Raw genomic sequence first — 25658 nt, 5'->3', positions numbered from 1 at the left:
CTTTCTAGCGTCCATAGACATCAAAGATGCATACCTGCATGTTGCCATCTATGAAGGACATCAGTGGTTCCTTCACTTTGCAGTGGGGGATGCATATTTTCAATTTGTAGTGCTCCCCTTCAGGCTGGCCATGGTTCCCCGGGTATTCTTCAAGGTGATGTCTCCAATGCTGCCGTTGCTGAAACAAAGGGTTATTGCTGTGACGAGTTGTCTGGTTGACCTGCTCCTGTGGGTTGACTCCCAGGCCCCACTGACAGACAACGTGCAGATCGTCATGTGCTTCCTGCAAGACTTCATAGTGGTCCTTAACTTCAAGAAGTCTGCTCTGACCCCGACAAGTAGACTGGAGTGTCTGGGCTTGATTCCCGACTTGCTTGGTTGCTGTTTTTTGGTTTGCCCACCCCTTGTTGAGGCAATGCTTTTGCACATCTCCATGGTCAAGAATCAGAAGAGTTGTGTCCATCAATAAATGTAGGATAAAACGGGATTTTTGTTACTGTAAAATCCTTTTCTCTGAGTTCATTAATGGACACGGCACCCACTCCTCTACTAGAATTTTTACTTCTGACACTGCTTTGTTTATAGTAGAGAGGGGGGTTTATCCCAGAAAGGACTGCCCATAGGCGGTGCCCTGTTCTTTTCTGTTTAGTGCCCTAATCCTGTAGGTGGCACTTTAAAACCCTATGGTCAAGAATCAGAAGAGCTGCATCTGTCAATGAACTCAGAGAAAGGGATTTTACAGTGAGTAACAAAAATCCCATTTTCCTTTTCAGTCAGCAGCTGCTGTAAGTTTATGTAAAATTCAATGTAATATGGCAACCTGGAAGCATTCTGTACACCATTGGCATACAGAATGTAATTTCCTGCTTGTGTGCTTTGCTAACTGATTTTGCCAGAAGTCTGTACTAAGATATAAGTCAAATTTATGCACCCCCCTACAATAGCAATTTCAAGGATTGTTTTCAGTTTTTCTCATTAGAACACCGAGAGTACATCAGGTAATTATAATGAGCACAGACATTCCCATTCAGGTCCAATCTGCATAGGACAAACAAACACCTATTTCTTCAGCGCAACAAAAGGTAAAAATCTGCTACAATGTATAATAAAAACCCTCCAAAGTATGCTCGAAGGAGATTGTTTGTTTTTACTTAACACAAGTAGAGTTACTTTTTGGATAAGTCATTAAGAAATTAAAATAGTATGGTAAAGCAGTAAATCTGCCAATAACAGGCTGTATGCCAGATAAAAGGTCCCTGTAAAAAGGAAGACTAGTCAAGGAGGCCACCAAGAGACCTATGATCAGTCTAAAGAAGTTAGGCTTCAAAGTCTAAGTTTGCATATAACAGCTGTTGTCTGAATACTTTACCAGTGACAGCTTGAAGGATGGAAAAGAAAGTCACTGTTAACTAAAACTCACATGATATACTGTCTACAGTTTACAGAAGGCACCTGGTAAACTGAAGTCGGGTGAAATAAGTTTTTGTGGCTTATGAGACCAAAGCTGACCTATTTGGCCATCGGACAAACACTGCACATCATCATAAACACACCTGGCCTGTGGCAAACCATGGTGGTGGAAATATCCTGCTGCAGAGGATTTTCTCTGTAGTGGGCCTTGAAAGATTTGTGAGTGCAGAGGGTTGATTGAATGCAGCAAAATACAAGGCAACCCTGGAGAAGAACTTTATAGTCTGCATTAAAACCTGAGCCTTAAGAGACTTTTAATGGCTTAAAAAAAACAGTGGTAATGTCCAAATAGCAAAGTCCAGATTTCAAGGCATAAAGAATATGTGGCTGGATTTCAAAAAGACTATTTACTCATTATCACCATACGACATTACAGACCTTGAGCTGTTTTACAAAGAGAAATCAGGAAAAAGCAGCAGTGTCCAGATGTGCAAGGCTGATAGAGGCATATCCACACAGTTTTAAGGCTGTAATTACTGCTAAAGGCGCAGCCACTAAATACTGGCTTAAACAAGTGTGTATATTCTATGTATTTATTCTTTTAAAATGTAATTAAGTCACTTTGCAGAGATCTGTTTTCTATTTGGCATAAAAGAGTCTGTTATGTTAATTAGTGTAAACAGAAAAAAAAATATACCCACGGTCATTAAATGTTCTATGACAAAACATAAAAAATGGGGTGTACACTTTTATTTTCCCCAGGCTCAAAATTCCTTGAGCCTACAATTTTCTAGGTATAGAAGGAGGAAAGGATGTGGGGTTTCATGCTCTTGCAAGGTTTGTGTTGTGAGATCAAATTGTGAGCACGGTCAAAATATGGTTGTTTTTAGAGCTGTGCTTAAAGTGGCTCTCCAGTCTCCTGTGGGAAAAAAAAAATAAAAGCAGCTACAAAAACTGTAGCAGCTGACTTTTAAAAACCAGCCACTCACCTGTTCCATGATCCAGCAGTGTGCTCACCCCAGTCGGGTTAATCTGCCATCTTCTGGCCCCAGTGCTGGCATCTTAACTATGGGCACCCAGCTGTGACAGCTTGCGGCACGAGTAGCATTGCTCATTGTGAATGGTCCCACAGTCTTCTGGCACACATGACAAGGGGAGGGAGAAGAACATCCGCTTCCGACCGCCTAGGCGGTCGGAACAGAAGTAGGAGCAGGTACCTGTCAAAACCGAGTACCCGCTCCCCAAAGGTACCAATTCTTCACGGGGAGCGGGCAACGAGTCCTTAAAGTGGAACTTCCCCTTTTGAGTATAGCTCTTTAAATTTTAACACCTTTAACATCTTCTCTACCGCGATATAGCCAAAAGACAGCTACAGCGCGGTTGTCTAGTTCTGGAACGACGTCCATGGACGTCATTCCAGAACACAGAACACGCCCCCTGCGCATCCCCAGCGGCGCGCACCTGGTGCCACCGGTGATCGCTGTGTCCTACGGACACAGCTGATCACGTGATATGGTAAACGGCCAGTCACAGTGGCCTTTTACCTTGTGATCAGATGTGTCCAATGACACAGCAGATCACCAGGCGAATACAGTTGCCAGTTATTGGCTGTACTTTCCTCACGCTGTCACAGCATGAGTAAAGTACTGCCGATAACAGGAAATTGTCAGAGAAGTGATGATCAGCCCTGATGATCAGTGCCGCCCACCTGTACCCATCAATGTCACCTACCTGTGCCCATCAATGCCACCCACCTATGCCCTTCAGTGCCACCCACCTGTGCCCAGAAGTGCCACCCAGCAGTGTTGCCATCAGTGCAGCATCATTAGATCCAGCTCATCAGTGTTGCCTATCAGTGCCCATCAGTGCTGCCAATCCGTGCCACCTCATCAGTGCCCATCTGTGCTGCCTATCAGTGGAGCCTCATCAATGCACATCAGTGAAGGAGAAAAATTGCCTGTTTGCAAAAGTTTATAATAGAAACAAAGAAAAACTTTTTTTTTTACATTTTTTGCTATTTTTTTGTTTATAGTGCAAAAAATAAAACACCCAGTGGCGAGTAAATACCACCAAAAGAAAGCTCTATTTGTGTGAAAAAAATTATAAAAACTTCATATGGGTACAGTGTTGCATGACCGCGCAATTGTCATTCAGGCAGGAAGGGGGTATAAGTGCTTGGTAGGCAAGTAGTTAAAGCATTGTCAAGGGGACCACCATCTATCCAGCTTTTACTTCTTCCATTAATTCAATCTGCTGCTCCAATCCCTGCTGTGACTAGGGTAATGTTGCTAAAACCACTTATTAAGTAACCCAACGGCCTATCACTGTTTAACAGAATAACTAATTTTATCATCATTACTAACAATTGGTTATTACAGTGATTAGACTGCATTACTAGGTTTAGTTGTCTATAACGGCATGCTAAAAACGAATGAGGCAAAAATACCTAATTTGGGTATCAATGATTAGTCTTTCTCTTCTCAAAGAGGTGCCTGTGCAGAAATATTAGGAATCATTAAAGGCATATTCACGCTAACTTATCACACAATCAGTGGTATGATGGATTGTTGTGGCATTCTCTTTGAATGGCATCACAACAAATCTTACAGTGCACAAGAACGCACGTGTAGATAACCTGTGTGTTTTTGTTCGCTGCATTTTAGGAAAGAAAAAGGGGTCAGGTGCACTTCCTATTGTGCTCTGGTGAGCTCCGTTTAATAGTGTGGTCGTGTCTGAATGGGCCCTAAAACTGTTCTCCCTTTTTATTTTTGTTCATTCTTTTTTTAGTTAAGTTTACAAATGACCTGAAAATGCAATGTACAAGTATGAGCAACAATGTGGAAGTTGAATGACATTGGTTCCAAAAGGATGGAATACAGTCAAGGTATATGGAGAGTTTATAGAGATATTCCACTGGAGAATCAAGGAGCCAACAGGCTCTGAATTAGAGAATTAAAGGCTAGGAGCAATGCTAAACTGGTTTGAATGGTTTAAAAATTGGATGGAAGGAGGGTAAAGGTAGGAGCAGGGGCGTATTTACCACAAGACAAACAAAGCATTTGCCTAGGGTGACATGTTTCAGGGGGGCAGCGATGCCCCCCCCGAAAGAAGGGATGGAGGAAGGGACACACACAGCATGGGGACCAGGTGGGATCTGAGAGGCTGCGGGCTGCTTGATGGTGTATGCAGAGCCTGACTCTTGTTCCCAGGGATGTCCGGAGCTGTGAAGGTGAGTGTCTTCTCTCTCTTCGGGGTGGGAGGAGGTTGCACCTGTATGGGGGGTAGTGGAAGGCTGTCTGGGGGGGGGGGTGCTTATGGTCAATGTCAGGCTGTCTTTGTGGGGGAGGGGGGTGTTGGTCAGTGTCTCTCCGTGGGGTGGGGGTAGCCAAGTTTTGTGTTCCCTAGGGCAACACAAGATCTAAATACACCAGTGGGTAGGAGGACAGGTTGTTGTAGCAGGGATGGGGAAGAGGATCCCTAATTGTGCTAACCAAAAAATGACTAAATTGATTGTGGGATCTGCTAATACTAGCATATACTAGCAATCACTTAAGTAGCTCTTTACGGATTGAACCAGCTCAATACCCTTAATAAGACATAAAGATTAATATTATTACCAAACCATAATTAGGTCTAATATAGCAAATAAAGCTCAATATATTACATTTTGAAATATACTTAAAATCACTTGGCTGTATCTAACATATTGCCAAATACTGTAGTTGAAAGGTCATGATGGCATTTTCTTTTGTCCAGTAGATTCTGGATTGGTCATGGTTAGATGTTTCATAATATGCCTTTACTTAATGACAAGCATGTTTTAAGTTCTAATGCCTAGTGTTGGGACTGTGGCATGCTGCATACTCCATGGGATGACACTTAGAGAAGTGTACTACAGAGAGGTTACTGGAGCACAGTGTTAGAGTGGATTTTGTAAGATATTCTTTAGAAGGGATGCTGGAGGCAGGAAAGAATAAAAGTAGTGGAGTGGAAGCAGTAATTCTGAAAGAAGTAGGATGGGCGGGGTGCACAAGGATACAACACAAGGGGGACAGTAGAGGTAGAATGAAGCAGTACAGGAGAAAGCTGGTAGTGGATATGAAACTTGAGTTAGAGTAGGTAACTGATGTTACCCCCTTCCTCTGACTTAGATTGTTTGTTTATCAGTGGTGTGGTCACTGGAATCTGGGGTCTGCTGAGCTGGAAGAATAAACAAGAAGGGATCTTATCTGACTGACCCACCAATGTAAATAGGTAAGTGCTTATGCTTCGATAAAACTTGCTGTCCAGTTAGCCACTTTAGCCTGCCACATGACAAACATCTCCTGATGAGGAGATAATCATATAGCCATTCTGAGATGTAATGTGGTTGTAATGGACAATGGTCAAGATGAGAGTATACCATGTGTATTAAGTTTTTTTTAAATCATGAATAATAGTGTAAGGTTTCTGATATCTGTACTATAATATAAGTAGAACAGTTTTCTCTGATCGACAAGAACAATTTTGTTTTAGGGCCCGAGTTTGCATCTCAGACCACTGGTGAAGCCAATATTTATGCAGTTCCTGCAACTGTTATTTATACGTACCCATCCTTATAGACATTATAGAGGTATTATACCAACATAGTTGCATCCTATATCTAAAGTGTTTGTAAAGTCACATCTATTATCTCAGTTTTAGGATCATATTATGTACAGTTTTATTAATTATAATATTAAATACCTTGTTTGATCAGCACTGCTGTGGGATCATGTGTCCTCCCTCTGTTCTTCCCAATTTAAGGAAGTACAGTGGGAGGGGCTGAGAGTCCCTTCCGATATATACAAGCTAGCAGAGGGAGGACATGTGACCATACAGCAGCACTATGCAAAGAATACACTCACCAGCCACTTTATTAGATACATCTTGCTAGTGTCAAGAAAATCTCCCCCACACCATTACACCAACACCACCAGCCTGAACCATTGATACAAGGCAGGATGGATCCATGCTTTCATGCTGTTTATGCCAAATTCTGACCCTACCATCTGAATACTGCAGTAACCAGTCTGCCCATTCTCCTCTGACTTCTGACATCAACAAGACATTTTCATCCATACAGCTGTCGCTCGCTGGATATTTTATCTTCTTTGGACCATTCTCTGTAAACCGTAAAGATGGTTGTGCGTGAAAATCCCAGTAGATCAGCAGTTTTGAAATACTCAGACTAGCCCGTCTGGCACCAACAATATGCCACAGTCAAAGTCACTTAAATCCCCTTTCTTCCCTATTCTGATGCTCGGAACTTCAGCAAGTTGTCTTCACCACGTCCACATACTGCTGTGAAGTGAGCCGGAAGTTTGGATCCCGGGACAGGAAAGTGTGTGTTTATTAAAAGTCAGCAGCTACAAAAACTGTAGCTGCTGACTTTTAATAAACACAAAAATGGCTGGAACTCCACTTTAAAATGTTTCTGAAACAGAGAGGATAAAAGTATATAAATGATGTGACAGCCACTTTATCAAAGGGGAGGAGCAGCTGCAGTGGAATACTCAATCAAGGCAGGAGGGGAGGGGTGGGGAGGAGATTGGCTTCACACAGACTATAGACTATATGGAAATGACAGGGAGAGAGGGAAATGCAGAGATGTTTAATACACAGCAGGATGCTGGAGGGAGATAAACTGACCACGTTTTCATGGATCAGCAGCCATGATTAGCGTGGTAAGTTTACAGAGGGAACACAGGAACAGGCAGGATCAACCAGGTATTGTACAACATGGAAAAGTACAAATGACACTGTGAAAGCACTATGCTATATATCATGCCTTAAAGGGACAGGAGCATTTTTTTTTAGGGTTACAACCACTTTAATGGGCATACCCACTTATGACTTTGCTGAGCTTGAACTGTATATCAGAGATCTCATACATATATTTAAGGTAACACAATTTAATAGCAATTGCCCATATATGTGGCAGTTTACTAAGCCGTAGGAAGTACTTCTGCGCAGATAAGACATTGATTTTGCTACACATGTTTGTTTCATGCCACTTATGAATCCATCTGCTAACCTACATTTCCTTGCAGCCTAGAGATCTGTGATGCAGTTTCCTGAGGACATGGATGTTTTGTAGGTGCACGATTTATGCTATTTCTACAATTTAAAATGTTTCAATGCATGCTTCATAGGAAGGCGTTACATGTACATTAATATTGTGTACTGTATGTATATGTTAGCTTTTGTGTGTGTATATACAAATGCAGGTAAGAAGGTGAGTGTAAATTTATCTGGACAAGGATGGTCCTTGTTCCCTCATTATTTAAGATTTTTTTTTATTTATGCTAAACTTAGAAATTGTACCCTGGTTAATACATGGATGTTTTGCTGCTCAAAAAAATATATTGATTATTTCAGGTACTTATATAGCGCCATCAATTTACACAGCGCTTTACATATATATTGTACATTCACATCAGTCCCTAACCCTCAAGGGGCGTACAATCTAAGGTCCCTAACTCACATTCATACATACACATACTAGGGCCATTTAGATAGGAGCCAAGTAACCTACCAGCATGTCTTTGGGGAATATATATTTTTTTACAGCTCTTCTTTAATATCTATAAGTATGGACTTGCCATCATGTATAAAATTAATACCAAAGCACTGAATTCATATTATTATGGACAGCTGTTGATTTTGGCTGTGAATGTTAAGGTGCAAAGGAGCATCTTCTGTTGAGATTTGGGATTTCCCAGGAAGACCCATGAAGTCATCCTTGTCGAGGCATAATGAGCAGAGGGTTAGTATATTTTTCTCCTAAAGTTTTTTTTTTTTTTTAATGTAACCAAGTTTTTTACTTGCAGGGTTTCCATAGAAGTCTAAGCAGTAGCATGCATTGCATTTTCCTGCAAAATCTGCTTTAAGTCTACAGTGATCACACAGCACTCTAGCCATGTTTTCTATTTTATTCAATTTTGTTTAAAATATCTGTAAAAATAGGTTTTTATGGTAATATCAAAATATAAAGGAAAGCATTTCCTTTAAAGATCCTTATGTTTGATCTTTGCAAGTGTAACAGTATTTAACGTACAGGCTGTGCAGGGCTTTTGAACTGACAAACTAAGAAACTGCAGCTAATTGCAAACAGGTCACTAATAAGAACACTGATAAAGTACATCCTGGGTTTTACTGCCATTCACTGATAATGTACTGATTGCCTTTGATTTCCTCTTTTCCCATCATTTCATCATAAACTTTTGATTTGATTTCCTGGTGGCCTGTAACTTCAAACTTGAAAATTTCCAGTAAATGGGCCCATTATCTATTATCTTGTTTTCACACGACCCGTTCCTTTAGGTCTCGTCAGCAATTTGCATGCACTGAGATCAAAGCATATTTCATGTTACTTTAACAAATTCAGTACACCGTTTTTCGCATCTTTTATAATTGTGTCTATAGCTTTAGGTTAATGTACATTTAGTATGACATTTTTTACATTTGTTGGTAACAGTTTCTAAATAAAATTCTTCTTAAACTTCTTCATGACCAGAAATGATAAATGCCCAGACCAAAATTAGCAGTGCCAGTATACAAGAGTTAGCTTGATATTAACCTTTTGACTAATGAACTTCCCTAAATAATTTCACATTATTTTTTAATAAATACCCCAATCATATTTTTTATCATTTATATAAGACATGCAGACACTGCAGTTTTGGTTATTTTACACAATGATTTTTGATCAAAGTTTTTTGACTTATTTTAAATTTATATTTTTGGACACACTGTAATTACTTCTAACACTGTACTTCTCTCTGTGCAAAGACAGAGGCACAATGCTATCCACAGAACACTGGGGAACTTGAGAAAGTACAGAAAAGGGCAACTAAACTGATGCGAGGCATGGAGGAGCTCAGCTACGAGGAAAGATTAGAGGAACTGAATCTATTCTTTCTTGAGAAGAGGAGATTAAGTGGGGATATGATCAACATGTATAAATACATCAGTGGTTCATATAGTGACCTCAGTGTAGTGTTATTCACTGTGAGGTCATCACAGAGGACAAGGGGGCACTCTTTATGTCTGGAGGAAAAGAAATGTAATCTCCAAACATGGAAAGGTTTCTTCACAGTGAGAACTGTGAAAATGTGGAATAGAGTTGGTTCTGGCCAACTCAAGAGTTGGTTCTGGCCAGCTCAGTGGATTGCTTCAAAAAAGGCCTGGATTCTTTCTTAGATACACAGAATATAACTGGATACTAACATTGATAGGTAAAGTTGATCCAGAAAATATCTGATTGTCTCTCAGGGGATCAGGAAGGAATTTTGTCGCAGCAGAAGCAAATTGGATCATGCTTTGCTGGGGTTTTTTTTGCCTTCCTCTGGATCAACTGTGGGTATATGATTATAACTTTTTTCTATGGTTGAACTGGATGGACTTTTGTCTTTTTTCAGCCAAACTAACTATGTAATTATGTAACAAGCTGCACAGTTTTGTTTGTGAAATAACTTATCCAGCCAGTATGTAATCTACATGATTGGTTTTCATGATGATTACATGATTGAGAATCATGGTGACTGGTTACTGATAGTTAATGTACAACCTGCAGAATTCAGAACAAGAGCATGAATGTCCTAATAGCACAGGTAACTGCACCTATTAATCTACAGACTGCAGTCATCTAGTGGTTGCACATTTGGTGAAGCTTCATTCAGTCATCATCATGTTTTTAATTGTTTTTGTTATTGATTTTTCAACAGCAGAAAACTAGAAAAGATGGATTAAAAACAATAAGCAGCATTAATTAAAATGAGTTCTGAATTTTATGTATGGTTCTCGTTAATTGCTTTTAATGGATGTAAAAATATTATAACCAGCAAATACAAAAATATTGTTTTGTTAAAACTGGAAAGAAAACATTAATCTAATATCTTTGTCAATGAATTTCTTAAAATAAGAACTGTAATAAGCTGCCTTCCTTCTTTCAGAAATAAAAAAGATTAAAATTATTTAAAACCCTGAGTAAAAATGTCTGTGTGCCTGCACACAGGATAGTGCATGCAGGATGGTTACAAAAAGACTAATGCTATTGTGATACAGTGAATACAGAATTGGATTTCCAGAGAATTTTGTTGTTTGGCTGCACTGTTATGGGGGGACTGTCTTAGGTACTAAATTTCGGTACAAAATAAATGAATGTTACTTTTCACTGATACCTATCATCATATTAGGGCAAACAGAGTGATTCCTTAATGATAATTATGCTTTTGAATTAAAATCCAGACTGTTAGGCTTCATGTACACAAGCCTATTCTGACCACCGGCGGCTGGGAAATTGCACTTTGCATTTTCCCGCGGTCGGCAGTCAAAAAGTTCCTATACTGAACGCGATTCTTTCACATTCAGCAGAGGTAGGTTTAATTTCACCTATACGCAGCAGCTCTTAAACTTTGCTAAAAGCCTATGTGTACATGGACACATAGGTTTTTATGGAGTTGAGTTTAGGAGCTTTGGCAAAAAAAATGCCAAAAGCTCCTAAACTCGAGTTTAGCAGCTGCTCTTGTACATGAAGCCTTAGTGTTTTCACATTTTATCTCTGCCAATCAATAGTAATTCTTACCAAAGTACTGTTTGGATGTAATAATACTGTGTGAATGCCAAGAGGCTAGCAGTTGTGCACAGACTAGCCACATAAATCAAAAGCCACCTTACATACCGAAAGATGGTCACACACAAATTATCCAACCACTAAAAGGTATATTTTCCTCCTTACCTATAAGTAGATGATATTTGAACATTGTCTGTTTATAAACTTTTCTCCTGAGCCCCAGGAATGCCACATTTTTAATATCTCTCTGACCGCCAGATCTATCTCTTGCCCACTAATGGTGACCTCTAGGCAAAGTGTACTGCACCAAAAACAGAAGTGCAGCAGAAAAGCAGAATAAAGGGTGAAACTGGTTCATAAAGGAAGGAAACGCCTCTACAGAAAACCAAGAGTAGAAACAACTCAGTAAAGTGAAGCTTACTCCCCTACATGAGTAATCCCTAATAGAAAACCATCTGTTCTTTAGAATTGTTTGGGGTTGGTCATAAGAGGAGATTTACTAAAACTGATGCACTCAGAATCTGGTGCAGCTGTGCATGGTAGCCAATCAGCATCTAACTTCAGCTTGATCAATTAACCTTTGGCAATAAAACCTGGAAGCTGATTGGTTTCTGTGCAGAGTTGCACCAGATTTTGCACTCTCCAGTTATAGAAAATAACCCACATAAAAATTGTAGATGTTGAGCTTCATTGTGTAAGATTATTAGACATAAGATTACATCCCTTATTTATTATTATACAGTATTTATTTCACAGGTTTTATATAGTGCCAACAGTTTGCACAGCACTTTGCAATGTGAGGGCAAACAGTACAGTTACAATACAATTGAATACAGGAGGAATCAGAGGGCCCTGCTCATTGCAGCTTACAATCTAAGAGGGAGGGTCAAGTGATATCAAAGGTAATAACTGTGGGGGATGAGCCGATAGAGAAAATACATGTACAGTTGTTAGTTTGAGGCAGGATAGGCTTCTCTGAAGAGAAACGTTTTCAGGGATCGCCTAAAAGTGGACAGAGTAGGAGATAGATTGGGGAAGGAATTTCCATAGGATGGGAGAGGCTTGGGAGAAGTCCTGCAGGCAAGCATGGGTGGAGGTGGCAAGGGAACTAGAGAGCAGGAGGTCTTGGGAGGAACAAAGAGTGCAATTTGGATGGTATTTTGAGACTAGGTTAGTGATGTACAGTAGCTGGGGGCAAAGTTGTGGATGGCTTTGTATCATTTATCATGAAACATCATTTTATCTTCTAAAAGAGACAAATAAAAAGGAGGAAAGTCAACTAGGCACTTGAAAAAGAACATTATGAAGAAGAATCTTAAGAACAAGCTTAAAACAGTGTGTACAGAATTAGGATTTGCCATTGAAAATAAAGCTGGTTGACAGATGTGGTTAGAATGAAAAAATGCTGAAAACCAAAGAAAATCTTTTTTGCAGGGGCCATTGGTGTAAAGAAGGCAAGAAAAGCAAAGAGAACTATGGATATAAAAGACAATTTAAAACAACTGATTGTGAATGGAAAAACAGCAAACAGAAGAACCGAAAGAAGTCCTATGAAACAATAAAGCCCTACAAGTGCCAAAGTGCGCTGGGGTAACTAAGATTTGAACAGTGCTTGTCCATGTATGTTCATAAAAAGATAGGTGGGAAACAAACATTTTTTAAAACTGCTCACACAGGTTACAATTTGATTGTGCAATCTTCTCCTAAGTTTAACAACCATGCAGCACAAGAACCTACCTGTCTAGCATAAATTTAATTAGTTTAATGAGTTCGCTTGGGTAAACCCTCATGCTACAATAAGTTGTTGCTCAATCTAAAGAGAAATATAGAAGATTGTTGAATTAATTTGTATCATTTTTATTATACCTTATCATATTTTTATAGAACACTGTAATCTTGCAGATGTTTGCTTTGCTTTTCTTACCATGCACCGTGCCCTGATTTTTCAAAATAGCAGGTGTTCGGAAGTGGGAAACCTACCTTCATGAGCACCAGCTCCTACATGGAACTACTAAGAAACAGTTTTGACATCATCAAATAATTATATCATGAATAGGATGAAAAAACATCACTTTAAACTGAAGTTCATTTAGAAGCAATGGAGCATTAAAATAGCTACAATGTCAGCTGTCTAATAAACACATTTAGTAGGGCATGAGGTCATTCACAGCTGTTGGTATTTTTGTTCTTGAAATCTAGACAAAGTGACTTAATGTTTCAGATTTGGCTTTCTGCATATATTACCAACTTAGAGATGCAATGGCTGTACAAAATTCCAAAAACAGGCAAAAAAACCCCCCATTACAGCAGTCAGTTCTACCAATTAGCAAAGAGGGCCTAATTATAGCTTTTCTTCAAAAAGTGGATGTTTTCTAAAGCCTTGAAGGAACTGGGGTCTGTTTTGGGATGTAGTACTTTCCTTGAGGACTAGGCTAACCTCTGATCTTTGCTCTTTCTTTCCATATTCTTCCCATTGTTGGCACTTTTAGCTTAGCATAGAATTAAATCTAATTTGCAGTGGCACATTGATGGTTGTCTGGTTTTCATATAAAGTTTAGAGAAATAAGGCTTCTGCTTTTGCTAGAAGTCAAAAGCAGGCTTTAAAGTGGAACATCACCCTACAGGGGAAGTTCTGCTTTATGCCCCCCCCACCTCCACCACCACCACCACCACATTTGGCACATATTTTTTTTTGGGGAGGAGCGGGTACCTGGCTTTGACTGGTATACGCTCCCACTTCTTCCCCGATCCCCTAGGCAGACTTCTGGGACCTGTGATGTGTTAAAGAGAGGGGGGAAGTTTGTCCCCCCTCTCTTTGAGATGTCACAAGTCCCAGAAGTCTGCGGGACCAGGGGCGGACTGACAACTCATGGGGCCCCTGGGCAATAGGGGATCATGGGGCCCCTGTGTCCTTGCCCAAACAAAAAAAGCCTATGAAAAAGGTACCAGGGGCATCTCATGGGGCCCTCTACTGACCCCGGGCCCTCGGGAAGAGCCCGAGTTTCCAAATGGTCAGTCTGCCCCTGTGCCGGACCATTCACAAAGTGCATTGTTGATCATTCTTGTGCAGTCGGATTCCGGCTTTGAAGCTGCAAGGAGTCACAGCCAGTTTTCCTTATTAAACATACCAGCACCAGGGACCCTAAGACTGGCGCGGAACTAGCCCAGGTGGGGATGGAGCTGGATCCCTGGACAGGTAAGTGTTCTTTTATTAAAAGTCAGCAGCTATACTATTTGTCTTTATGGTGAAGATCTTCCTTAACTTTGTTAATTGGCAAAACAAAGTTCTGGAGAATTTGCACTTGTAGTGAACTGTCCCTCCCATATACAGTACATGTCTGTTTGCTGTAAATAGAGCAATCATTCTGTCATTAATTGTGTTTTTCAAGCCATTCCAAAAATCTGTAAGCACTGATGCTCTATATCCAAATAATCATCTACTATCCATTTTATAATGACCTTACTATTACAGAGGAATATGTGTTCCTTAATATATGAACAACCTGTATTTTATCTAAAGTTTTACATTAAGTAGAAAGGATAACTATGTCTGTTGGTGATTTTACCTATCCACACTCCTACTAAAAATACTATATAAATGTTCACGTCTGCACAGTAACCCCCACTGAGGCAATGTCCTTGTGGAGCTTATCTTCTACATCATCGAACATAGGTTCAATAGTTTGATTTATGTCAACATTGCTAAGGCATTCCTTTGGAGGCAGAAGATATCTTGGATGTAACAAATGAGCACTGATACAATAAAGTTATAACTAATTTCCCAGTATAGTAATTAGGTATACAGTAAACTGGCTTTTTGATGATATTGTATTAGTTTTATTTGTACACCACACTTAGTCATGTTAGTAAAGAATTGTTTTATAAACTTAAGCAGATGTTAGCGATCAGAGATATATTTGATAAAGATGACTTTCCAGGAGGAAAAAAGGTGAAGCCATTATTATTTAAAAGTACTGTCATCAGCCTGCTTTGACATATATAAATCACAAAGGTATTACAGCATCTCTGCTACATCTAAGTTCACTTAAGCATATTGCAAAAAAGTATTTTTACAATAAAAAAAAAGACAAGAGTTGGCGTTCTTAACTACAAGATGAAGTATCATGGTATAAGCACCATTTTCACAATGACAAAGTACTTACAGTATATCACACAAGCATGCCTTTGGGGAAACTACAAGTGGTCACACTGACACACATTGCTTAGGTATGGCACACTGTTGTCATTGTTAGGCTAGAGAAGATCACTAGCACCGAGGTGCAAAAAAAGTTGGATAATAGAACAACGCATTACAGTGCTATAGCAGATTAAATGCCATCTAGTTAGAGTTTGAATCTACACTACGTTTAAAACTCTTAGGACTCTTAGTGGCACAAAAATGCCACCCTTCTGAAAAACGATGGCGTTTGAAAGGTGGTAATGTGGTGATATGCCCCCCGTCACCGCCTGCTTTATTCCTCAAAATGCCTACCCACATGCCACAACCATGTGCATTGCACACAGTTGCAGGGTTGTTGTGGCGTTGAATCTTGAATAGGTTATAGTAAGTGGCGGTACCACCTACCAACATGATGTTTCATTTTTGCCATGGCCATAAAGGAAAGCATTGTGGCCGTGACACGGGTACAGCTCGGAACAACTGCATTTCTCTGTTCAGGTGAGTGGTTGGGGGTTGTAAGACCTTGACTCAATCATCTGCTTTTACCACCTCACTCCCCTGGCTGTCCATGTGAATGAGCCCCTAATGTACTTGTCACGATATGGGTCTCTGCCAGTCCCAGGTATTAATTCCTTGTTCCTAATCCCTCCTGGCCATTGGAAGAGCTTCCTTCAATTAGTATTCACTCCTGTGTGCCAAAGACCCCTAGCTGTAATTAACTCACCCCTCCACAAAAGGTCCCAAATTTAGGAAGAGCTTCCTCCAATTAGTATTCACTCCTGTGTGCCAAAGGCCCCTAGCTGTAATTAACTCGCCCCTCCACAAAAGGTCCCAAATTCAATTAGTGTATACATCCCTAATTAGTGCCTTACTTTTGTATTAATGAATTTCCCCCACTAATTATCCTGCCCAACCAGTCCTTTTTGTGTACAGCTGCAAATTAAATTACTGTAGTTCCATTCTTTTCATTGTCACCTGCTAATGACCCCCCTCCGCCTCTCATTCTGTTCAGGGGGTTTAAGAGGCCAGTGCTGTTCTCTCTTGTTGTGCCATTCTGCTGGGCAACCACAGAGAGGTCCAGCTGGACTCTAGTGGCCCCCCGGCTCTGCCTGAGCCTCATTGGAGGAAAGGGGATCCCAGAAGCTACATGAGCCGTGCCTGGAACGCTGTCAGCTCTGCCTGAGACTATCACATCAGCTTTGCGTGAGTGTATGCTTCCAATGTGCTATCTGACTGCTTATGAACTGCCTCTTGGATTACAAATTGCTGTAGAGCCTTTAACTTTGCCCACCGGGGCTGGATTACAAGTATTTTGGACTCTCTCTCCCTGCACTACTACCTATTGAGTGATTGTTGTCTGTTTTAATAAATCTTTAAATGTTTGCCATCTGCCTTGTGTGTTCTGTCCCGCTTACCCTCAGTCATAGTACTCTTTTGAGCCAGTTAAATACAACATAGTATAAAATTAAAATGTATCTGTTGGGATGGAGCTATATGAACTGCCATTGCTGAGGTCATCAAAGAACAGAAGGGAGCTGAATCTTATAGTTTATGATCAGTCAGCTACCAAAGCTCACACACTAGGGCTGACTTACTAAAGGAGTAGAAGCTGTTCGCTTTAGAGAATGTTCACTTGAACAATAGTAAATAAGGTGAACCTGTGTTAATTTTGAATAGTTTCTGTTTGTTTACTGAATCAAACTCTTATTTCCTGTATTCTGTTGTCTGTTTTGGGAGGTAGCAACTGTCCTTGACAAATGTCAAGTGGGTGGGACAATATGACACATATGCTAATATACAGCAAACATATAGATTACTAATTTCGAGGGGGGTTCTCTTCTGCAGTTTCACTTAAAAGTCTCCTTTCCACCCCTGCAGATCAGTGAAAGGAGAAGCAGCAAACTGAAGCTAGGGAGGCAGATTAGTTCACATGGCTTATTCTCACACACCTACCCTATTCCTTAACCACTTCCCGTATGGCCGGACGGGAGCAGTGCAGGAGCAGTTTGCCGTTCATAAAAAGCACCCGCATATCCTGCCTGTGTGCGCTCCCTGAGAGCGTGCGGCACCCAGATCCAGTGCCTGCTGTGTCCTCCGGATCCGATCGCTGTACAGGACCTCTGGGTGAGGTCCCGATCATGTGATCACTGATTGGCCAATCAGTGATCACTTGAATCGTAGTAAGCAAGATATCACTTCTGACATCATTGCTTACTACTAGTGAAATCCGTGAATGATCACAGAGGTTACATGGTACAAGGCTATTCACAGCAGCCTTGTACCATATGACAAGCTGTGACCAATCACAGCTCTCACAGTATTTCTCAATGGCTGCAAGAATGCAGCCAGAGAGAAGGAGAAATGATTGCTTTTACAGCCTTTATGGGTGTAAAAGCAATCAGTGTAAAAAAAAAAAAAAAAATCTTCATCACCCCCCACAAGTAGTACAGTGTCACTATGGTGACACTGTACTGCTAGGGTGACAGTATGTAAAATAAAAACCAAACATAATAATAATATAAAAAAAAAATGTAAACAAAATTTAGAAAAATTATAATTTTTTGTTATAAACTGATTTGAGTTATTTTTTTTTACTAAAAAGATAACTGAATAAATTTTATCCAAGATTTATGAAGAAAGATTATTTATTTACAAAATTTTTTAAGAAAAACACTTTTTTTCAAAATTTTTGGACATTTTTGTTTATATAGCAAAAAAAAAATAAAAATCCCAGTGATGAATAAATACCACCAAAATAAAGTTTTATCTATTTCAAAAAAATGCTAAAAAATTAATTTGGGTACAGTGTTGCATGACCGCACAATTGTTATTCAAAGTGTGATAGCACTGAAATCTGAAAATTGGCCTGGACAGGAAGGGGGTGAAAGTGTCCGGACTTGAAGTGGTTAAAGGACACCTGTCTGTTAAAAGCATGCTAAACTGTTTATATGATGTAATTTCAGGCACCTAAAATTACCTGCACACCTTTTGAAGCGCTTCAGATGCTTTACAACCCAGGTGCGCTAACGTAAACTCTGACACTAACAATGTCGCCTTTTTTATTGCATCCTCCTTTTGACCAATGAGACCACACAGCACAGTAATGGACCAATTCCATGTGAAGATATTTTAGTAATTTAACCAGTTAGCCTTTTTGTTCAACTGACAGGTGTGCTTTAATGTCAAAAAAGTGTTGTATAATTGAAATCCCATGGATGTCAAGGCATGTCGAAAATTCATACATATATAGACAACCTCCTAATGCATATAATTGGTTTAAAAATAATTATGACAAGTACTGAAAATACTTAAAGTGTAACTAAACCCACAACAGTAAAATCAGTCTGTATATGCAGTAAAGCATGCTTGCTATACTCAGTGTGGAACCTAAGGGGTTAATTCTCTGCATTGTATAAAAAGGCAGTTCAATCCTGTCTTCTCTGATACTCCCCTTCTTCCACAGTCCCCAATCCATCTGCTGATAGTACAGAGCCCAAGAAGGCACTTTGCACATGCTCAGTTTGGTGCATATTGCTAGAGAGGCTTTTTTTTTGGGGGGGGGGGTGCATCTGATCTGCACTGAGCACTGTTCAGACAGAGGGTCATGCAGCCTCATAGGACAGTCATAGGAGAATGAAAACCACTCCTACACCCTTAACATAGGAGCTCACAAATATGTTGGTCAGTATTCAATATACCTATATCGACTTATCTATTATACTCTTTGTATCTACTGGTTTGCAGTATACACTTGATATAATGTTATATCCCACCTCGATTTGTATTGCAGTTTAAACCCATTGCCCATCTGCGACACGGGAGGCTACATGTTGTGTCTTTGTTCGAACTGTGATCCGTAATTATGTTTACTTTGTTATGCCTTTCTTCTTCTAATAAAAGTATTTTTGGAAAAAAAAGAAAACCACTCCTACAAGCTTTAACCAGTGCTCAGCTGGACACTGATAGAAGTCACAAGACTGTTATATACTGCTGATGAGAAAGGGTATTTAGCAGTTTATATTTACTAACATAATTACATTTCCATGTCCTGTGTACTGTAGAAGACTGAATATAGTGAATGCAGGGTCCTGGGTTTAGTAACACTTTAAATACTTAAAAAATTAGATCACATGACCCTCTTCAAAGAAAGGCAAAGGAGAATATGACTAAACCTCAAAGGAGAGGGGTTGATTAAAGTAAAAAAAATATTAACCAAATCAAAAGGCCCTTTGGAAATGGTCCATAATTGGTATTTGGATGAGATACCTGAAGTGGGCAATAGTGTTTGTCCTAAAACTCCACTTCAGAGATCGGTGGCCCTATATTTCAGTATTTCAAAAGTTGCTTTGCACATTATTTAGGTAAACACTGAGATTATTGCACTAACAAAAGGTTAAAACAAAGAAAAGGAATTTACATTCTGTCCAGGAAATTAGGAACAGCACAGTTAGAAGGATACAGGCCCATAATGATATATATGCTTATTCTTGAATAAATAGAAGCATTCCCCACAGGAGCTATACTCCATTTCCACTTTATTATCTTGATTCATTTCTGTTCAAGCACAGCAGTACAAAGCTTTAAATCATGGCTTTTGTGGTCTGTGCTTTTAAATAAGAAGCAATACTGTGTTATCATCATTAGTTAAACTAAACTAAAAGTAACATTTTTTTCCCAAGACTGTCACCAGACCATCCATTTCAGCAACAGTCTTCTGATAAGATTATATGCGTGTTCAACGTGTTTTATGCATGTTATTTAGCTTTATTTGCCTCCCTTTTGTAGAAATCCAAATTCCCATAGACTGCTGCTGGGTGCTGCCATCTTGGATAGAAGATGGCAGCCCCAGAACTCCAAAAAATGATTTTCACCTGTTTATTGTGAAGACAGCATCAGATAAAGCTGGCCATACATTAGTAAATTTTGGAATTAACGTTCATACGAACATTTGTAAGAACATTCACATGAAAATGCTAAGCACATTTGATGGCTTGACGAATGCCATTCATAAGTACTTAACTTTTTTTTTTTTGCTTTTATCAATCAATTTGTAAATGAATAGACTTTCCCAAATGACCTGCTCCTTCGAAGTTTCTCTCCACTGCAGTTGAAAACGAACGCTGTCTTGACCCCACCAACAATTAAAAAATCGAACCAACATTCTGAATATGAAACATTTTGGATGAAATCCTGCCAGTATATGGTCAGTTTAAGGCATAAGAAATGGAGGTTACTATGTTTCCTTGAGAAATGAGTCCCCAAAACATCAGCTTTTAATTATTATTAATATTATTATTATTCAGGATTTATATAGCGCCAACAGTTTGCGCAGCGCTTTACAATATAAGGGAGACAGTACAATTACAATACATTTCAGTACAGAAGGAATATGAGGGCCCTGCTTGTGGAGCTTACAATCTAAAGGAAGGGGGAGGTGATACAAAAGGTGATAGCTGAGGGGGATGATCTGGCAGAGGTGATTCAAGTACAGTTCTTAGGTGGAGTTGGGGTAGGCTTCCCTGAAGAAGTGAGTTTTCAAAGATCACCTAAAGGCAGACAGGGTGGGGGCTGACCGGACATGCTGTGGTAGGGAGTTCCAGAGGATGGGAGAGGCTCTGGAGAAGTCCTGGAGGCGAGTGTGGGAGGAGGTGATGAGGGAGCTAGAGAGGAGGATATCATGGGAGTAGCGGAGTGGGCGATTTAGGCGGTATCTGTGGATGAGGTTGGTGATGTAGCTAGGGGAAGTGTTGTGGATGGCTTTGTAAGCTGTGGTTAGTATTTTGAATTTTATACGTTGGGTTAGTGGAAGCCAGTGAAGGGATTGGCAGAGAGGGGCAGCAGTCGCTGATTGGTTGGTAAGGTGTATGAGTCTATCAGCAGCATTCATAATAGACTGAAGAGGGGATAGCCTGCGTAATGGTAGACCAGTGAGGAGGGAGTTGCAGTAATCGAGGCGGGATATAACCAAGGCGTGGATAAGTTGTTTTGTGGTGTCATTGGTCAGGAAGGGGCGGATTTTGGAAATGTTCCGGAGGTTGAGGAGGCAGGATTTAGCCAGTGAGTGGATGTGGGGCCCAAAGGAGAGGTCAGAATCTAGGATTACACCTAGCACCCTAGCATGAGGGGAAGGACCGATGGTTGTGCTTTAATGCATTATGTGACCCTGTGTTAACAATATACACATGAAACGCATTCATTTGGAATGCTAGTGACTTCACATCTTGCACCTGGCTCTGACAGAGCACTATCCATGGCATTCACTTTGAGCACCCATCATTACAAGGTTGAGTACTTGAGGAATGTAGCTTCTACCTGGACTTTATAGCAGCCTGAACAGACTCAGAGTTGTCAATTAAGTGACACTCTATAGTATTCCCATTTACTACTCACCCAGCGGCTACATAAACGTTTTTGTACGGAGGTGGGGAGACTGGTGGAGAAGCTGGGTCAGTATAGACAGTAAGGCTAGCAATGTACCCCTAGACATGTCCAACAGGTCTGTATCATTGTACCCCCTGCAGAGCTATCCTTCCAACATCTCTCAATATGATTGGATGAATTGGACAAATATTGGTGGTGAATACTTCCATACTGATTTGAATAAAGTGTTCCCTGGGTCCTCCTGCTACCTGATCACATATAGTTATATATTAGTAACTATGAAGAAAAACTGAGGGTAGAGTCCAGGCAGTATGTGCATTAAAACCTAGTGTGTGTGTGTGTAGACCATGGTAATAATGGTGGTAATAATATTTTGGGTACATTTATTGAAGAGTTTTGTTCCTAATTAAGGTTATTAAAAAGGTGCTGATTCATTAGCAGATCATCAATATGTAGTATTTGAAACCACTGGTGGCTTCATGTGTCATAACAAAATGTGAGATATATGAAGTGTGTTTCTAAGCAATGCCTTTTTTGTTTTGGATAGGGTAGGAAGAGTTAAACCCTCTATTCATTTTTAATCGCTGTCTATGCCCCCATTGGGGCCATTCCACCCTTACAGGTCAGAGGAAAACACTGGAATGCCTATTCCAGAGACAACTGTCAATGAGCGGAATTCCCTCACTTTGGAAGATTTTCTCTATTTTCCTGTGAAATTTCTGGGACAGGAAGTGATTGGAAATTTTCCCAATGGTATACAGTCAGGAAAAAATAACATGGCAGGGGTTTTAACTCCTCCCTACTCTATCCAAAATTAAAGAAAAGTTTTGGCTCTAGACTTACTTTGGGCCCTTGAAACATTCAATTGCTGTAACATGCCTATAGTTGGAAAATCCAAGTAACTATCAAATTATAATTATTCTACCAAATTTAAGTGACAATTCTGCTTAGTTAGTCCTCTTTCAGGCCAGGTTCATACCTATGCAGTTTGAGTTTGATCTGTTTCTGCAGTGCGTTTTGCGGTGCAGTTTGCGTTTTTTCACCCATGTATTTGATGCATTTTGCATTTTTTTTCCAATTTGGTTGGCCAATAAGAAAAATACATTGGTTTGATGTCATGGAATGTCAGATAGCATTTTTACTTCCTAATTCCTGTCTGTAATTTGTGCATGCTGCAGATCTGACACCATCATGGCTGCAATCTCCTTATTCCTGGCAATTGCCACATTGATAGTCATGCAGGAAGAGGAAGAAGAAAAACAGAGGAGAAGACACAGATATTGGATACATCTGGTGATAGCCAATAGACAGCAGAGAGGACAATTTTGGATCATGTATAACGATCTGAGAGCACATGAGGACACATTTTTCCGATACACATGGATGTCTACAAAAAGGCAAGCACAAGTATAGAACTTTTCCTGTAGCTTAGCTACATATGTTTGTCGTAAGCTCCCCCTCCCGCTGCCACCCCTCATTTCCTTTCTTTTTTTTTTTTGGCTTATGCTTTCTTGCTTTGTGTTTCTTCTCTTGTTTTTCTTCTTTTCACCCTTTTTTTTTCTTTTTTAATATTTGTTTTTAAATCACTAACTCTTTTTTTTAACAGTTTTGATGAATTGCTGGGTCTACTCAGTAGCAAGCTGGAGCGACAAAGCACATTGTTCCGGGACTCCATCCTACCAGTAGAAAGGCTGATGATCACATTAAGGTAAGAGTTTATACTATAACCTGTACATGCAATAATGACAACGTATATTGAATTGCAAAAAACATTTTATTTTGTTTTTTTATACCCTTTTGTGCAATAAAATAATAAAATGCAATAAAACTTTATAACATTTTTTTCTGAACCTTTTTTTTTATTATTTTTTTTTATAAAGAAACACAAAATGGCATTGTTGCCAACATATGACAAAATTGTACAAAAAAAAAAAGTACAGGGTCTGATAAACTTGTTCCTCCTGGGAGGCATCTTGCTGCTCAAGGTACTGGGGCTGGGCCTCTATATAGTGTGGTGTAGGTTCCATGTATCTCTGGGGAGCACGGGCAGGTGAATACATTGGGCGCCGACTTTGTCCTTCTCGCACAAAGCTGGATACAGGTGGCCCTGGTGGTGGCATGATCTCCAGAAGTGTTGCTGAAGCATGATAGCCATATTGTGGCGCGTGATAATTTGGCCATACAGAAGTTTGGTAAACACCATGCATTGGGTATGACACATAACAGGCCTGAGGTGGTGTCTACTGGGGCAAGCTTGTAGGTGGCGGTAGGTTAGCAGAGGGAATGAAGGAGGTCAGGCACTGCCTCATTGCAATTCTCTTTTCCCCCTGTCTTTCAAGAGGAACTTGATCAACAAAGGGTACTAGTGTGTTTACATACTGCTGGGATAAAGACATTTGGTTTTTAAATTGAGCTACCAGCTCATTTAATGTATCCATCATTTTTTCACTTTGACATGGAGTCATCCTTCTTGATGCTCCTCCCCTCCGAGATGTAGTCGGTGTTGCAGGAGGCCTGCTCAACTCTTCCTCCACCTCCTCATCCTCCTCCCTCATCTCCTCTGTTACCCTGGATATGGGTGAACCAGTAGTTTGGGTGTCCAAAGGTGTTGAAGGACACTCCCCAGGGTCCTCTGCACATGCTTAAGATTCCCAACTGTTTTCAGTGCTGCAAATACAGAAAGAAGAAACATTAGAAATTCCAAATATTATTTTTATTTCAAACAAAAATTATTGTAATGATGCTATGATCCTAGCTTACCTTCTCATCTCTAGGATTGACTTGAGGAGCTCCAGGTCCTTAGTAAATTGATAGGGGATAAAATTTGTTGCACCAGACCCACTCCTTGCTTGCCGTTCTATAGGCAACTGTCTTTTACACTACGCCATCTTGTATGCAACTCTTTAGCTGCAAAACATAAAAAAAAGTATTTTTCATTTCAGGTACCTTGCAACAGGACATTCTTTAGCCAGTCTACATTTTCAGTTCATGGTGGGGAAATCAACTGCAAGTTATATTGCCCGTGACACCTGCACTGTCATATGGGAGGTACTAAAGGATGTGGTCTTCCAGAAACCGACAGCGGAAGAATGGTGCAACATAGCTGCTGTGTTCCAAGAGCACTGTAATTTCCCAAATTGTCTGGGTGCGATAGATGGGAAACACATTCGCATAATAAAGCCAGTAGCCATGGCAACTTGACGCTATTTAATATTTTTGGTCCTGGTTTGGAAGACAAAAATACTGCTATGTAATGTTGTGAACAACAATACTGCTATGTAATGTTGTGAACAACAATACTGCTATGTCAGGTTGTGAAATTAGCATTGTTAAGTTTGCAAAACTGTTTCTTATGGTAAAAAAATATAGTTTTTTATTTTTGGAGAAATTAAGATACTAATAAAAGTCAATATATTTTAGACTTGTGTTGTTTTTTTTTGGTAATCTAAAAAAAAAGTACAACAAACATGAGGTGAAGCTAGATAGTACAGATAGTACTCACTTTTGTTTTCTTTCTGTTTCTTGGTGAAGGAATCCCATTTGTTAGAATAGAGTTCTTTGGCAATTTCCACCCATCCCTGTTGCTGCTTTGACTTGTTCTTGTGCTCTGGGTTGGCAGAGCTATATAGATAAGCTTGGGGCCTCACCAACTGTATGAGCACCTCCGTTTGCACCATGTTGCCTTGTCTTGTATCTGACTTGCTGGTTTGCAGGGCAGCATGGGAAGTCTGTTGTCAAGGGGAGGTGTTAGTAGTGAAGCATGTAAAAAACGCAAAATGCATAAAAAAAGTGCCAAAAATGCACCAAAACGCAGCACTTGTGTTCTATATGTGGTTCTATTGAAGTCTATTGGACCAAAAATGCAAACTGCAGTGGGAAAAGAAGTCCCTGACCCTTTCCAAAAAACTTGCTGGAAAAAACGCATAGATCTGAACGCGATCCATAAGAAATCATGTTAATGGTATGCACTGCGTTCCTGCAAAACACATAAAAAAACACACATGTGTGAACCTGGCCTAAATGACATTGGCCAAACAAAATTATATACATTTCATCTTCCTCGGTTCATGAATATGCAGTTCTCTGTTTTGT

At 40.0% G+C, this 25658-nt stretch overlaps 1 protein-coding gene across 1 annotated transcript; it reads left to right on the top strand.

The window, feature by feature from the left end:
* Positions 1 to 15594: 15594 nt before the first annotated feature.
* On the top strand, positions 15595 to 24985 carry LOC149464730 (uncharacterized). Its single transcript, XM_089674192.1, has 4 exons — positions 15595 to 15683; positions 22745 to 22963; positions 23173 to 23274; positions 24509 to 24985. The coding sequence occupies exons 1-4, from the start codon at positions 15595 to 15597 to the stop codon at positions 24765 to 24767; spliced, it is 669 nt and encodes a 222-aa protein (XP_089530318.1). The 3' UTR covers positions 24768 to 24985.
* The last annotated feature ends 673 nt before the right edge of the window (positions 24986 to 25658 follow it).

The sequence above is a fragment of the Staurois parvus genome, unplaced genomic scaffold (genome assembly GCF_062004578.1).
Source record: "Staurois parvus isolate SC_StPar_1 unplaced genomic scaffold, SC_StPar_1.0 ptg000147l, whole genome shotgun sequence".
Classification (NCBI taxonomy): Eukaryota; Metazoa; Chordata; class Amphibia; order Anura; family Ranidae; genus Staurois; species Staurois parvus.
The sequence above is the reverse complement of the archived record's forward strand: the minus strand, read 5'-3'. Positions and strand labels throughout refer to the sequence as shown.

Coding starts and splice junctions, on each gene's coding strand:
- LOC149464730 (XM_089674192.1), top strand. CDS start 15,595: ATGATGTTTCATTTTTGCCATGGCCATAAAGGAAAGCATTGTGGCCGT. Junction 15,684..22,744: donor AACTGCATTTCTCTGTTCAG/GTGAGTGGTTGG, acceptor TGCATGCTGCAG/ATCTGACACCATCATGGCTG. Junction 23,275..24,508: donor AGGCTGATGATCACATTAAG/GTAAGAGTTTAT, acceptor TTTTCATTTCAG/GTACCTTGCAACAGGACATT.